The sequence below is a fragment of the Dendropsophus ebraccatus genome, chromosome 8 (assembly GCF_027789765.1).
Source record: "Dendropsophus ebraccatus isolate aDenEbr1 chromosome 8, aDenEbr1.pat, whole genome shotgun sequence".
In the NCBI taxonomy this organism is placed as follows: Eukaryota; Metazoa; Chordata; class Amphibia; order Anura; family Hylidae; genus Dendropsophus; species Dendropsophus ebraccatus.
Genome location: NC_091461.1, coordinates 105,542,552 through 105,557,461, shown reverse-complemented (window position 1 = coordinate 105,557,461; position 14,910 = coordinate 105,542,552). Strand labels below are relative to the sequence as shown.

Sequence of the window (14,910 nt, the reverse complement as noted above, 5' to 3'; positions counted from 1 at the left end):
GACTGCAGGGAGTATGAAGGAATGAGCAGGACAGATGTGGGCACATACATGCAGCACTCTCTGTCCCCTATGCAGCGTCATCAGCTGCTCAGCCGCGATTGGCTGAGCACAGTTATGCTCAGCCAATTGCGGCTGAGCAGCTGATGACGCGGCAGAGAAGGGCCTGCATGAGGGACGGCTGGAGCTGTTCGGCCGGCCTCCCGAAGACGACGTCATTGTCCCAAGATGGCGGCCAGGGGTCGACACGAAAGCGGTAAGTATAATGCACCAACACTTCTGGGTCTAGCGTGGGTGGGGGGAAATACGGGGAAGGGGGCCATTCACATACATAACACACATTACAAAGTATATAACTTTGTAATGTGTGTTATTTTGTGAATAAATGTTTAGCGCCGCACTACCCCTTTAAACAATATGTTCAGTATTTCTTATACAATTTATGTATACTGTTAAATGTTTCTATCTCTCCCAAATCCCCCCCCCCCTTTACAGCCTTACTTTGTTTGTAAACTCAATGTGTAAAAGTAACATATAACATATAACATATCTGAGTACTTATACTTGTCTGATATTTGACATATATTTACATTACAATTTAGTGTTTTTATTTTCAAACCATCTTACATTTTCTATTGTGCAAATGTAATGTCTGTATTGTTATGACAAAAAAATCTTTAATAAAATACCTTAAAAAAAAAAAAAAATGAAAAAAAGAAAAGAAAACCTCTCCTGCTCTCCAGACTGGAAAGAATACATAACTTCCGGCAGGACATACAGCAGCTGATAAGTACTGTAAGAATTGAGATTTTTTTTTTCTTGGTTTGAAAGAAAAAAAATGTATGGCTGGAGAACCCCTTTAACAATGATGCATAACTTGTAGCCCTTCAGCTCCTGCACAACTACAATTCCCATCATGCCTGGCCAGCCATAGGGTATCCGGGCATGATGGGAATTGTAGTTTTTCACCAACTGGGTTGATATGAACCATATAATATCAGTATCTCTCATTGATATATACATAACACATTGTAATATTCTGTCTCTATAGGAAGATGCTGGTGGAGGCCGCCCGGATCCTGTGGATCTCAGGACAGAGAATCTCCCTGAACAGACTGATCTCCTCTAGATTAACCCTTCATAGATCCATCTTGAATGCGCCGTATAGTACACAGCCGGGCTGGGCCCTGAAGTCTGTACTGTACCGGGGGGCCGCAGTGTCCTCAACCATATCCGCCCCAGCCTGGAGCACGATCTGTGCAGGACGTGGACTTCATACCAAGGGCGGGCACAGCTCAGGAGAGTATACAAGCTGTATACAGCGCTCCGGTGTCTCCTCATGGATCCAGCAGACACCGAGCTCCCCCGGGGGCAGCAGATCCTTCCACACCTCCAGCCGCCGCCATGTCCTCTTACCGCCTCACATCTGGCTTTTTATCAAACCGCTGCAGAAACTGTTTGCAATTATCCTTGGCAGGTCAGGTATAACCTTATTTATTATTACAGTACTCTACTGAAATACTCTGTGCAGCTTTTGACCATAGCTTCTGTGTGATTCTCAGCCTGTGTCTCACACTTGTCCCCATTCCCCTTCTCACATTATGGCCACTGCATCCAGAAATGTCCTCACCAAAATGACAGGACATGTCACTGCCCTTTAACCAGATCAGTATGCTGAAATGCTCTGTGATGCTGTTGGTCCTGTTCCTACCATAATTTAACCCTGAGTCTCTGACCCCGCACTTGTCTCCACAACTCCCCAACATCATCACATAAAGGGACAGGTCACTGCTGACATTTACTCCTGAAATGCTCTGTGCTGCTGTGGATCGTGCTTATTTTATGATCTATTCCTCAGTCAGTGACCTTGCACTTGTCTCCATTACCGTCCTCACATCAGGCCACTGTCCCTATGTCCAGATCTGGGGCACCTCCACAAGATCAGCACTGTCCTGAAGTACTCTGTGCTGCTGTGGAATCTGCTTTTATCTTACTAAGTAATTCTCAGCCTGTGAGCTCCTTCCTGTCTCTGCTTCTCTCTCATTGCTTCACCTCTTTTGTCTCGCTGTTCTCTAGGAGTGTGCGGAGCTGGTGGAAATCTCTTCCAGCAAACAAGCGTCAGCTCTTCAAAGAGAGCGTCAGGCAGAATAAGTGGAAGCTGTCTCTAGGAGCCGGCGCTCTGGGATGTGTCATCGTTCTCTTCTACTTCACCAACCTGGAGGAGACACCGATAACAGGTCGCAGCCGACTCCTGGTGTTCAGGAAGGAAGACTATGAACTGCTCACCAATGTGGAGTATGAGAGCGTGAGTATCACCCCTGGAGCGTGCACGGGGATCAGCTGTGAGTCTTGTACTGATCCTGAGCTATACAGCCTGTGTTATCATTCAGATCTGCACTCAGGATCAGTACAGGATAAGTAATGTAATGTATGTACACAGGGACCCAACAGCAGAATAGTGAGTGCAGCTCTGGAGTATAATACAGGATGTAACTCAGGATCAGTACAGGATAAATAATGTAATGTATGTACACAGTGACCCCACCAGCAGAATAGTGAGTGCAGCTCTGCAGTATAATATAGGATATAACTCAGGATCAGTACAGGATAAGTAATGTAATGTATGTACACAGTGACCCCACCAGCAGAATAGTGAATGCAGCTCTGGAGTATAATACAGGATATAACTCAGGCAGGGGCGTAGCTAGGATTCATGGGGCCCCATAGCAAAAAATTGTACGGGGCCCCATGAATCCTGTACGCTCCCCTATCCCCCCCCCCCCCTCGCCAGACACAGACAATGACGCACAAATACACACACAGAGGCACCATTAACATATATACAGATACGCCACTGACATACACACATTTACACTAGAATGTGATTACACTAGTACAGATGTATACACCATGAGTAGACTGTACACAGGGAAATCATCTAAGTGTAATAAGAAATACTCAACCAGAAATAAAAGAAAATTCAGCAGATATTAATGGTGGGTGTTCTTTTATTAGAGCCCAACATTAATAGAAGCTGCTGCAGAACATCTTTGGGAGCAAACCTGTCAATCACTTGAGACACTGCTGACATACACAAACACACACATATACACCAGTGCTACAGACATTGCTGACATACACACACATATAGTCTGGATATTTCAGTATTCACTTAGTATAGTATTGTTTTCTGTAATCATTAAATCATCCAAAAAATAGAGGAACAGAAAACTCTTGCTACGGTGCGGTTTATTTACAGTGCATAAAGCAGTATGAATTATTAGCAACTTATAATGTACCAAGAATAAGCAGTCCATAAAGGATATATATGTTCATGAATGGCTGGGAACACCTTGTACCATTGACTTGCTCCAAGTCATCAGAGCCGTGCAGATGTACCATACCCACCACGCTCACCAGCTCCTGATGATTGTGAAGAGAAGCACAGGAAACGCGTTGAGCAGAGAGCCCAAGAAATTAAAAAGTAGCCAAGGGATGAAATCTTGAAAGGGACACCAAACATATGGTAACCTCTTTTCATGCTTCATGTTTAAAGTCGCATATATAAGACTGTGATCAGAATTGGAGCAAGTCAATGGTACAAGGTGTTCCCAGCCATTCATGAACATATCTATCCTTTATGGACTGCTTATTCTTGGTACATTATAAGTTGCTAATAATTCATACTGCTTTATGCACTGTAAATAAACCGCACCGTAGCAAGAGTTACACACACATATAGCCACAGATACATATACATACTGACATATAAATATATACACAGATACATATATAGACACACTGACGTATACATATACCCACAGATACATATATACACTCACTGACACACAAAGGTCCTTCACTCCTCTCCTGTGCCGTGCAGGACCTGGCAGGTCCTGCTCCTCTGTTCAGCCCGCTCACCCGGCACTACAGTGAGGGGGCTGAACAGTGCAGTGGTGGTCCCTCTTCCTCTCTGGACCCCTGGGGGTACAGTGGTCGGTACCTAGCATGAAGGCAGGGCAGGCTTCCTCGGGCCCCCTTCCTGCAGGGGCCCCATAGCAGTCGCCTTCCCTGCCTTCATGGTAGCTACGCCACTGAACTCAGGATCAGTACAGGATAAGTAATGTAATGTATGTACACAGTGACCCCACCAGCAGAATAGTGAGTGCAGCTCTGGAGTATAATACAGGATGTAACTCAGGATCAGTAATGTAATGTATGTACACAGTGACCTCACCAGCAGAATAGTGAGTGCAGCTCAGGGGTATAATATAATGTAATATATAATAGCACAGGGTATATTCTGCCTTTAGCTTTATGCGTTCACATTCCCTGCGTAGAGATGAATGGCGCCGCCGTCTACTTAAGCAATAGAAAACGGATGTGTCATTTGCGCAGTTAAGTGCCAGCTGTGAACAATTCTCTGTGATGAAAAACTAATGAATTTTAAAAGAAACGACTTCACTAAAAGGAGAGAGAAAAAAAAAAAAAATTTTTCAAGGCCAAACTAGTAAAAGCAGCAGGACACTAATGTGGTAATAAAGACACTCGAGGTTCCTCGTAACGCTGTCTTGAATGATACGGGAACGGATCCGGCTCCTAAAATCAGATATACGTCACTATTATACGAGCCGCCACTCATGGCTCACAGGGCCTATTGTAAGCACTATAATAATCTGTCTACTATATATTTATCTATCTACAGTGGTGTCTTGGATTACGAGCATAATTCGTTCCGGGTCCGTGCTTGTAATCCAAATCCACTCTTAGACCAAAGCAAAGTTTTTTTTTTTTAATTTCTGAATAACATGTAAAACAAATGAAACAAACATTTAGAAACAGCTGAATATGTCATATTATAAGTTACTGTACAGTATAACAATCACCATGTGGTGTATAATGTATAGTAACTGCATAAACCTAAAAAAAAAAACAGCAGCAGTTTGTAGATAGAGGGTGGAACTGCAGATCCCCATAATGCAGTAGCGTAGTACAACAGGCTAGAATAGAGAAGCAGGGCTGCTGTCAAAGGTCTGTGTGGTCACATGACAGCAGTGGGGAAGGGGTGTGTGTACAGCATGGACCAATCAGGAAGTGAGAATCACAGAGCTGTGCAGGAGGACAGTGACAGAAACTTGTCTCTACAGCAGTGTGTATAGCTGAGTGTAAGTGCAGGCACAATATAGCTGGAATGGAGAGGATGGGGAACCCAGTACAGGGAGCTCTTACACCAAGTTACAATTTAAAAAAAACTGTGAGCTCTTCTTGCAAAGCGCTTGCAATCCAAGTTACTCTTAAACCTATCTATCTATCTATCTATCTATCTATCTCTTATCTATGAGCTATGTATCTATCTATGTATCTATCTATCTCCTATTTCAGAGATAGGTATGAGATGGATGCCTAGATATGTATCTAGGTCGATTTGTCATTCAGCAGTCTTGGAAAGCTGGGTCAGTGACTATATGAGCAGCATTATATATTTAGTGGATCTAGTTCATGGTATATATTACAGTATAGTCTATGGTTTTGCGCTTTCCCCTACCACGGCACAACAAGGCTTACTTGCCATTCAGGATCCTGGACAAGTTGTGTGGATACTGTAATGGATAAAACCCCAGCCTTGAGTTCTTTTTTTGCTATTAGGGTAATAGTCCATAGTTGGCCTCTGTGCCTCGTGTGATGAATAGGGTCAGTAGGTGACTGTTTCATTGTGGCAGCGAGGTCTCTTATGTTCCGTCTCCCCACAGAGCCGGAGCCGCTGCGGATTATCTCCCGCACCCGACAATAAAACCAATTATTTCCCTTTTATTCCCTCCTTCTGTCCCTATGGCAGAATACAGAGAACACATTGCCGGCCGCAGTGGATTTCTCCAAGCGCAGCAAATCCTCCGTCCTCTATTTTAATTTCTTATCAAAGATAAAGAGACTTTGACAGCCCTGCGTGGAGTCGTCTTTTGAGGGTCTCCCCTGGTTCTTGGGCTTCACTGATCCATCCTTCCCCTCCCCCGCTGCAGGACAGATAGAACACATCTAATAGAAGAGATTAGAGCCCAGAATGTGCTGAGCTGTCGCCTTCTTACGTGTTTTCTTGCCTTCTCTTCTTGCAGCTGATTGAGGAGTATAAGGATGTCATGCTCCCTGCAGAGGATGCACGTTATCAGCTAGTGCAGAAGCTCGTCGACCACCTTATCGCCTGCAACCGCGACCTGCCTGAGGTGTCCCGAATCCAGTGGACTGTGCACGTCGTGGACAAGCCAGAAGTTCTCAATGCATTTGTGCTGCCGGTGAGATGTTTTGTAGTCCCTCAAGGAAGCAGACTCCAAAGTTTGGATCGGTCCAGGTCTGAACACTCAGAACCAGACTAATCGGGAGAATGAGCAGGAGAGAATGCGCTGCAGTACAGTCTGCTCCCGTGCTGTGTTAGAAAAAAGAGTGGGACTCATAATGTAAGTCTGTGGAGCCAGACTCTCTTCTTCTTAGGGTCCTATTACATGGAGTGATTTTCAACGACTAACGATAAACGATCGCAAACGAGATTGTTTATCGGTAACCTGAAATCGTTCACCATATTACACAGAACAATAGTTGTTAGATACAATCGTTATTTCGATCGTTATTGCGATCGTTACTATGATCGTTTATTCCTTCTGATCTCAGGAAAACAATGGGCAATGTGCAATTACACTGAACGATTAGTGAAAAAGTGCGGAACTTGAGCGAATGAATGTGGAATTACAGCGAATGATTAGTGAACGATTAACTATAATTTTAGGTCTAAATCTAAATCAACGGTCAACGTCATTCGAACGATTTTTCGATCGTTGCCTGCAATTACACAGAACGAATATTGTTTAAATTCGAAAGATTTAACGATTTTTTGCACAATAATCGTCCCGTGTAATAGGGCCCTTACACAAAGCAGGGAGAGGACGCACTACGGCGTGGTCCTCTCACCACTCATTCTCCTGACTGGTACAAGTCTGAACACTCAGACCTGGACCATTAACATATCTCTATGCCAAGCTGCAGTTCATGCCCCATGTGCCAATATTTGGTCTTTGCTCTGTTCAAAAAAAGACCATACACAGATAGTCCCAGTCCTTTGCGCACTGAGCAGGACAAGTCTTCACTGCACATGTATACAGCTGCTACGCATCCACATTCAGTAGAAGAGAATCCTGTGGATGCTTACATTGTATGGTCAGCTCTCCTGTCACACAGCACCAAAACCTCTATAACCACACGCTGACATTATACTGACTGAATTGTTGCATAACAAAGAGCATTGTCTCCTGGTAAGCTGCAGAGCTGATAGTATAATTAGTAATAGTTAATAATATAATTAGCCAAATGTAATTACCCTCAGTTGATATACAACCTGCATGATGAACAGGTGTCTTTCCTTGTGTGAGCGCCCAAAGGACTGGAACTTCTTGTGTTTGGTCTCTTTTTTATTTATTTATTTTTTTTAACAGAGAAAATAACATATCAGCACGGAGGGAGCATGATTTGGCCGTAGATATAATGTTGATTCATACATAGAAAACATGGGAAAAAAATAAAGGGAGTATAATGCAAAACTTCCTGTGATCACAACCCATATATATATATATATATATATGGAAGTGTGAATGAGGCCTTATAATGTATGCCAGGAGCACAAAATATATATATATATATAGCATGAAGAGAAGGAACCTTTACACCCAGAGGGAGCTGCTTGTGGGGGATGGGGTGGGGGTTGTGTTCTCGGGTGATCGCTAGATCGTCCGGGCAGCCCATAGCAGATAGCAGAGGTCCGCTGCCGCCGCTCCTATTCAGCGGAGCAAGGGTAGCAGATCGTTGCTATATTAGTAGTTTGTCTTTCAACATGTTGAAAGATAAACAACTGCAACAGTTAACCGACATCGTTCATGTCGGCTGATCGTTGCATTCTATATCACAAGATGATAATCGGCCGAGTATGGCCGATAATCGTTTTGTGTGTTAGGGCCTTAAGTGAAGGAGAGGCTAGCTTCTTCCTTCCTCAAAGAATCGACAAACTTCCTCTGCTCCAATAAAGGTTACAGGTTACAGCGGGCACAGGTCCAAAAAATCGTGGTAAATAAAAAAAAAAAAAAAACTATATTAAAAATATGTATTAGACACAGTGCGTTTCGAAGCCAGACTAACTTCTTTATTAAGTGTCATGTAAAACAAATCAACAACAAATATATATATATATAAAACAAAGGTTGATTTTTTTTTATAGATTTTTTAAAGATTTTAATATATATATATATATATAATAAACGTTTTTTTATTTACCACAATTTTTTGGATCTGTGCCCGATAACCTGTATTGGAGTGGAGGAAGTTTGTCTTTTGTCTATTCACTTAGAGGAGTGTACAGGAGTGGTTGCGGTTCATTTTGGTTGACGCCCTTGTGCGTGTTGTGCCTCAGGTTTGCACAACCATCCCAGGTAAGAGTTTGCAACTTTTCCGCTCACTATAACCAGTTTGTTACAATCTACACCATGGAGCGCTGTTTATCTTTCCAGCCCTTCCATAAAGGGCACTTTATAGTAAAATAGTTCAGTGTACAGTATTAGTAGGTGTACACAGAACCCTTACTGACAGCAGCTCCCTGTGTACCTCATAGAGTTAAAATCAGACTTCCCTCCTCCAGACTGTGCTGTCCTGCTCTGTGGTGAATCTGTACATAAGATGGCCGACAGAGAGGAGCATGTGACCATGCCCTGCCCCCCAGTGTCCACCACAGAGCCTGTATATGCCTATGGTGGACACTGGGAGACGGGGGCATGTTCACATGCTCTTCCATGTCGGCCATCTTATGGACAGACTCACCGCAGAGCAGGACGGCACAGCCTGGAGGATGGGAGTCTGATTTTAGCTCTATGAGGTACAGGAGGAGTTGCTGTCAGTAATGGCTGTGAATACACTTACTAAAACTGTACACTGAATAGTTTTATGATAAAGTGGCCAACCCCTTTAATTGAAAACAAGGAATGCTGGAAAGTGTAGTTTAAGGGTGCCTTCACACCTACCGGATCCGGAGCAGATCTCATGCTGCAGATTAGCAGCGAGATCCGCTGCGGATCCAGTCCCATTCATTTCTATAGAGCACATACTCGCAGCGGGATTGACATCCCGCTTTGAGTATGTGCTTTAACCCCCTGTTGCCCACAGCCCTGCCACCTGTAGCCCCGCAGCTCCGCCGCCGAGATCATACTTACCTGCTCTGGTGACGCGGCTGCATGTCGGACTCCCGGCTCCGATCCCGCTCAGCCAATTAGTGGTGCTGATTGGCTGAGCGGGACCAATGGGAGCCGGGAGCCTGACATGCAGCCGCGTCGCCAGAGCAGGTAATGTATGATCTCAGCAGCGGGGCTGCGGGCGGCAGGGGGTTAAAGCACATACTCAAAGCGGGATGTCAATACCGCTGTGAGTATGTGCTCTATAGAAATGAATGCTGCGGATGCGGTAGGTGTGAAGGCACCCTAATGGTGATTTGAACTCCATATAACTGTAAATGGGGAGATGTCATGTCTCTGTATAGTGAAAAGGGTAACAATATGGTCCTTTCTCTAAAGAAGTTTTTGCACCCCCTACCTGGTGCAAACTACGCCATCATTATGGGAGTTGTAGTTTGCAACAGCTGGGGAGGGGGGGGGGGGGACAGACACAATCCTAGAGGGAGGTCATGACCAGTTTCTACCATATTCTAGAAGATAAGGGGCTTATTGTATGTTCGAAAAATGGTGACAGATGAGGTTAGCAGCTTCATTGAAGATCTAAGCGCTCGGTCACTGAAGCAAGAAGAGAATCACTGATAGAATCTTAATTCCTGGAGCAGCAGAGGGGGAAGACGGTGTAATCAGTTTTTCTGCTGGTCCAGGTTACGTCTGAGCCGCTCCATGTCCTCCGGCTCGGATCCCATGTACAGGACAAAGCTTAAAGGTCATCAGACACTTAGATACAACTGTTCAAATTTGCACCTAAAATGTTCAAATAGAGGCCTGAAGCCATTACATACATTACACAGATCGCTGATCCCATCACTCATGTTACCCGGGTATTGTAACAGGTAACATGGTCACCAAAATGGCACTTTTGATTGTATCGTGACTTCATCATGTTAATCTGGGTTGTGATGTCTTGTGATGGTTTGTCTTTCAGAACGGTCAAGTGTTCATGTTCACAGGAATGCTGAATGCAGTGGCAGACATTGACCAGCTTACCGCCATTTTGGGCCACGAACTTGCACACGCCATTCTTCAACATACGGTGAGAACATTCATGGAAACTTGGTGGTTTTGTAATTATTCTGTGTTCATTATGTTTATCTCCATGTTACATGTTCATTACAACTAAATAGAGCTCCCTATGTACAAGAAAATAACTACTATAATACTACGTCCTATATACTGGAATATAACTACTATAATACTGCCTCCTATATACAACAATATAACTACTATAATGCTGCTCCTATATACAAGAATATAACTACTATAATACTGCTCCTATGTACAAGAATATAACTGCAAAAATACTGCTCCCTATATACAAGAATATAACTACTATAATACTGCCCCCTATGTACAAGAATATAACTACTATAATACTGCCCCTATATACAAGAACATAACTGCTATAATACTGCTCCTATATACAAGAATATAACTACTATAATACTGTTCCTATATACAAGAATATAACTACTATAATACTGCTCCTATGTACAAGAATATAACTACTATAAAACTGCTCCTGTATACAAGAATATAACTACTATAATACTGCCCCCTATGTACAAGAATATAACTACTATAATACTGCTCCTATATACAAGAATATAACTACTATAATACTGCCCCTATATACAAGAACATAACTGCTATAATACTGCTCCTATATACAAGAATATAACTACTATAATACTGCTCCTATATACAAGAATATAACTACTATAATACTGCTCCTATATACAAGAATATAACTACTATAATACTGCCCCCTATGTACAAGAATATAACTACTATAATACTGCTCCTATATACAAGAATATAACTACTATAATACTGCTCCTATATACAAGAATATAACTACTATAATACTGCCCCCTATGTACAAGAATATAACTACTATAATGCTGCTTTTATATACAGGAATAGGGAATGATCTATTGTCGATGTGCTCAGAATTAGAATTAGAGTTCTGTCCCCATCACTTGCAGTCTATATTCTGACCTGGGGGATGGGATGGGGAGTTTGCGCCTTTCTAGACCTAAAATCCCAGTGTCGGCAGCGGCTGTAAAACCGTAATTGCATCATTTTATAGTAGTGATAGATTCTCTCGCTGCCTGACTTAGCCAAGTGGTGAATTATGAAGCTTCTCCAGATCAATACTTGTGAATTCCTCCTTTAGAAATAAAATGTGGAGCAGGGTTTGTGAATTTCCCCGTAGTTTCTCTGCCTGTTGGGGGTCAATGTTATGGTGGGGGGCGGATGGGGGCGATGATCCTTGATGCATCACTAAGTATTTATGAAGTATTGAAGTTGAAACGCGTTAGATGACAGGAGCCTTGTAGCCAGTGAGAAAGTCAATGAGATGAAATGCAGCCGGTAACAGACCCAGAGATAGATGTTCAGCCATGTTAATATGTTTATTATGGAAGCAGATGCCAAATTGTGCTGTGTACCTAATGTGAGCTGTGCAGTACATCAATTTGTTATACCATTTGTACAGTGACCCTACCTGCAGAATAGTGAGTGCAGCTCTGGAGTATAATACAGGATGTAACTCAGGATCAGCACAGGATAAGTAATGTAATGTATGTACACAGTGACCCCACCAGCAGAATAGTGAGTGCAGCTCTGGAGTATAATATAATGTGTATTTCAGGATTTTTCTGTAGATTATGTCTATATATGATGATGATGATGAGGGTGATATTCTGATGTTCTTATAATACCATTTACTTTTTTTTGTCTTGTGTGATTCTTGCAGGCAGAGAAGGCCAGTGTCAGCCATTTTCTGGACTTCCTCCTCCTCATCTCCTTAGTCATGATCTGGGCTATCTGCCCCATGGACAGCCTCGCCATTTTCGGTCAGTGGATTCAATCCAGGTTAAGAGAGGTAAGGGCAAAACATTAGCATAGAGCAATATAAGTCACATCCATTGGTCTACCTGCCTTCCTTTGTAGCTGCATTAAAGCAGTGTCCCGAACTTGTGGCTCTCTATTTCCTGAACAACTACAACTCCCAGCCTGCCCTGACAGCTGCATGTAATCCTTATTTCTAAAGGAACTAATTGCAAAGTCTGGTAGGAATTTACTCATTTTGGCCATCGGGGGGAGCAGTCTCCCTATCAGTAGCACATCAGCTGCTGCAGGGTGTATTATAGATTAGTTTACAATAATGCAGCAGGGTTGGGTGATGGTTTATTAAATTAGATTATTGTAAAAAAAAAATTAAAAAAATTGACACATGCAAAACCAACCAGCAGTGATTGCCGACATTGCAGTGAGACCCTAGCCCTTTTGTGGCCTCCCTAATTTTCAGCATCTTTTCTCACGGTCTGTGAAGCTGGCGAGCCCTCCTGACCTCATTCTCACAGCTTTGGGTTTCCTTCCATTGTGTTCAGTGTGGATACAGTAACCTGCGCTGATACATTGTAACAAAGTATCAGGACAGAAGAACTGAGCTGCTAATATGTTCAGCTTACAAGGGGTTGTCTAGACTGGATACAATTGTAGCAAACCCTCAGCTAAGGGGCCTATTCCACGGAGCGATAATCGGCTGATCGTGTCATCGGCTGATCGTTTATTTAGGGCCAGACCTAAAATCATCCGTCCCCCACCGGTGGAATAGCGATGCGCGACCAACGATTTGAGAAGCACCATACATTACCTGGCAGGGCTTCTCCTCCGCTCCGTCTTCCTCCCTGGGTCCCACGGCGCAGCATCAGCTGTCAGACCGGTCAGCCAATCACAGGCGAGGAACGCCGCGGCCAGTGATTAGCTGAGTGGTCTGACAGCTCAGACAGGCCGCACCGGAGTTGATGCTGTAAGCGGAGGAGAAGTCCTGCCAGGTAATGTATGCTGCAAGGGCTGCAAGGACAACGGTAACGATAGCCCTCGCTATCATCGGCCATGAAATAGGCCTAGTTTACGTTGTTGATCGGGCCCTGCTCGGCCCGTGGAATAGGACCCTAAGAGAAGTAAGGGGATCAGGACGGGTTTTTCAGTCGACAATGTCCAGGGAGGGGGTGGAGAAAACAATAACAACAACTTACCTCCCCGGCTGCAGCACTGCCGTCCGCATTCTGCTGCTCCAGTCTCCCATGTGCAGCCGCTTCCTGCTCTTCACATGTGATGTTGCCTGTAGTGGTGTCCCGCCTCTGCCACTGAATGGCTGAGCGGGCCATCAACATCACGTCTCAAGACCAGGAAGTGGCTGCACATCGGGGACCAGAACAGCGGGCGGCAGCACTGGAGCCAGGGAGGTAAGTGGATGTTATTATTTTCACCCACCCCCTCCCCGGGCATTACCAAAAAGGGTCGCGGTCTGAGTACCCCTGTGACATTAACATTTTACAAAATCGTATTAAAGCGACTCTGTACCCACAATCTTTTCCCCCAAACCGCTTGTATAGAGAGAGGTGTAGGTGCAGCTCACAATCTAGGTACTGTATTAGTCAAGGTTAAAGTGACACTGCCCCCCCTTTTTGCATTCTGACATCTCTACACAGGTGTAAAGGGTAAATTTAGCAGTTTTCATACCTTATTTTATATCATACGTCATGGTGCTTGTTCAAGTAAAAAGTCATCTTTTATCAACTGCAGATTGTGTTAAGTGGGCGTGGCCTCGTTGCATTATCGCCACTTAGCCCCATCCACAACACCACGGTTGGCCCCACCCCCTCGTCGGCCATTGGAACAGGCTGGCCGAAAGGTCTAGACCCCACCCCCTTTACGTCGGCCAACCAATGGGCGTCAAGTGACGCTAATCCCGTGAGGCCACGCCCACTTAATACAATCTGCAGTTGATAAAAGGACACTTTCTACTTGAACAAGCACCATGACGTATGATATGAAATAAGGTATAAAAAACACTAAATTTACCCTTTACACCTGTGTAGAGATGTCAGAATGCACAAACGGGGTGACAGTGTCACTTTAAACTAAAAAATGCCCCTACCTAGAGATGGGCAAGAAAAAACAGAAATAACATAAAGAGAGAATTTAGTCCTCTAGATTATGACCGCCCCAAGCTTCAAACATAACGCTTTTAATTAAATAGTAAAATAATAATGATGATGATGATACAAACACTTAAAACACAATTGATCTATGTTCATATTCATGATGTAAAAAATAGACAATATATCAAAAATTAAGAAAAGGTAAATTGGTAGTCTGTGTAGTCACTGCGGTACCGCTCAGTCCAGGTCAGATACGATATGGTGGTAATTGAACCCATGTGATATGTTCCATAGGATTCCAGGGCAACAAGGTACATTGATTTCATACCATGTAAATAGAGGCGATCTTGTTATGAATGAGATTGTTACCTCAGCCGGTCTTGGACTTGTAGTCCTTAAACAATACAGATGCGCAATCTGCTGCAGAGTTAAATGTAAGTTAAAACAAACATCCCAAAGTATAGAGGGATAAGTCAATATTGAGCAGCAATATTTAGCCACAATAACTTGCTATTCATAAGCATACATGTGTATCAGCGTTTGTAACGCCTCTCACCCGTCCAGGAGCGGCTGGTGGCTAGTAATTGTTCCCTCTTGCTCCTTCTGTATGGCAGTCAGTCGATAACGACAGGCCCAGGCTGGAGAGGTCCTGCAGCACGTCCTCGTGGTACCAGTGTCACAGCCTCGTTCCTGCTTCTAAT

The 14,910-nt window shown here is 43.7% G+C and overlaps 1 protein-coding gene across 1 annotated transcript in view; it reads left to right on the top strand.

The window, feature by feature from the left end:
- OMA1 (OMA1 zinc metallopeptidase) overlaps positions 1-14,910 on the top strand; it is a 44,143-nt gene that overhangs the window by 2,202 nt on the left and 27,031 nt on the right. Inside the window, exons 2-6 of the mRNA XM_069981321.1 lie at positions 1,049-1,474; positions 2,074-2,302; positions 6,108-6,284; positions 10,180-10,287; positions 12,013-12,141. Of these exons, the coding sequence (XP_069837422.1) occupies positions 1,053-1,474; positions 2,074-2,302; positions 6,108-6,284; positions 10,180-10,287; positions 12,013-12,141 (1,065 nt within the window). The 5' untranslated portion in view covers positions 1,049-1,052. The remainder of the gene's footprint in view (positions 1-1,048; positions 1,475-2,073; positions 2,303-6,107; positions 6,285-10,179; positions 10,288-12,012; positions 12,142-14,910) is intronic.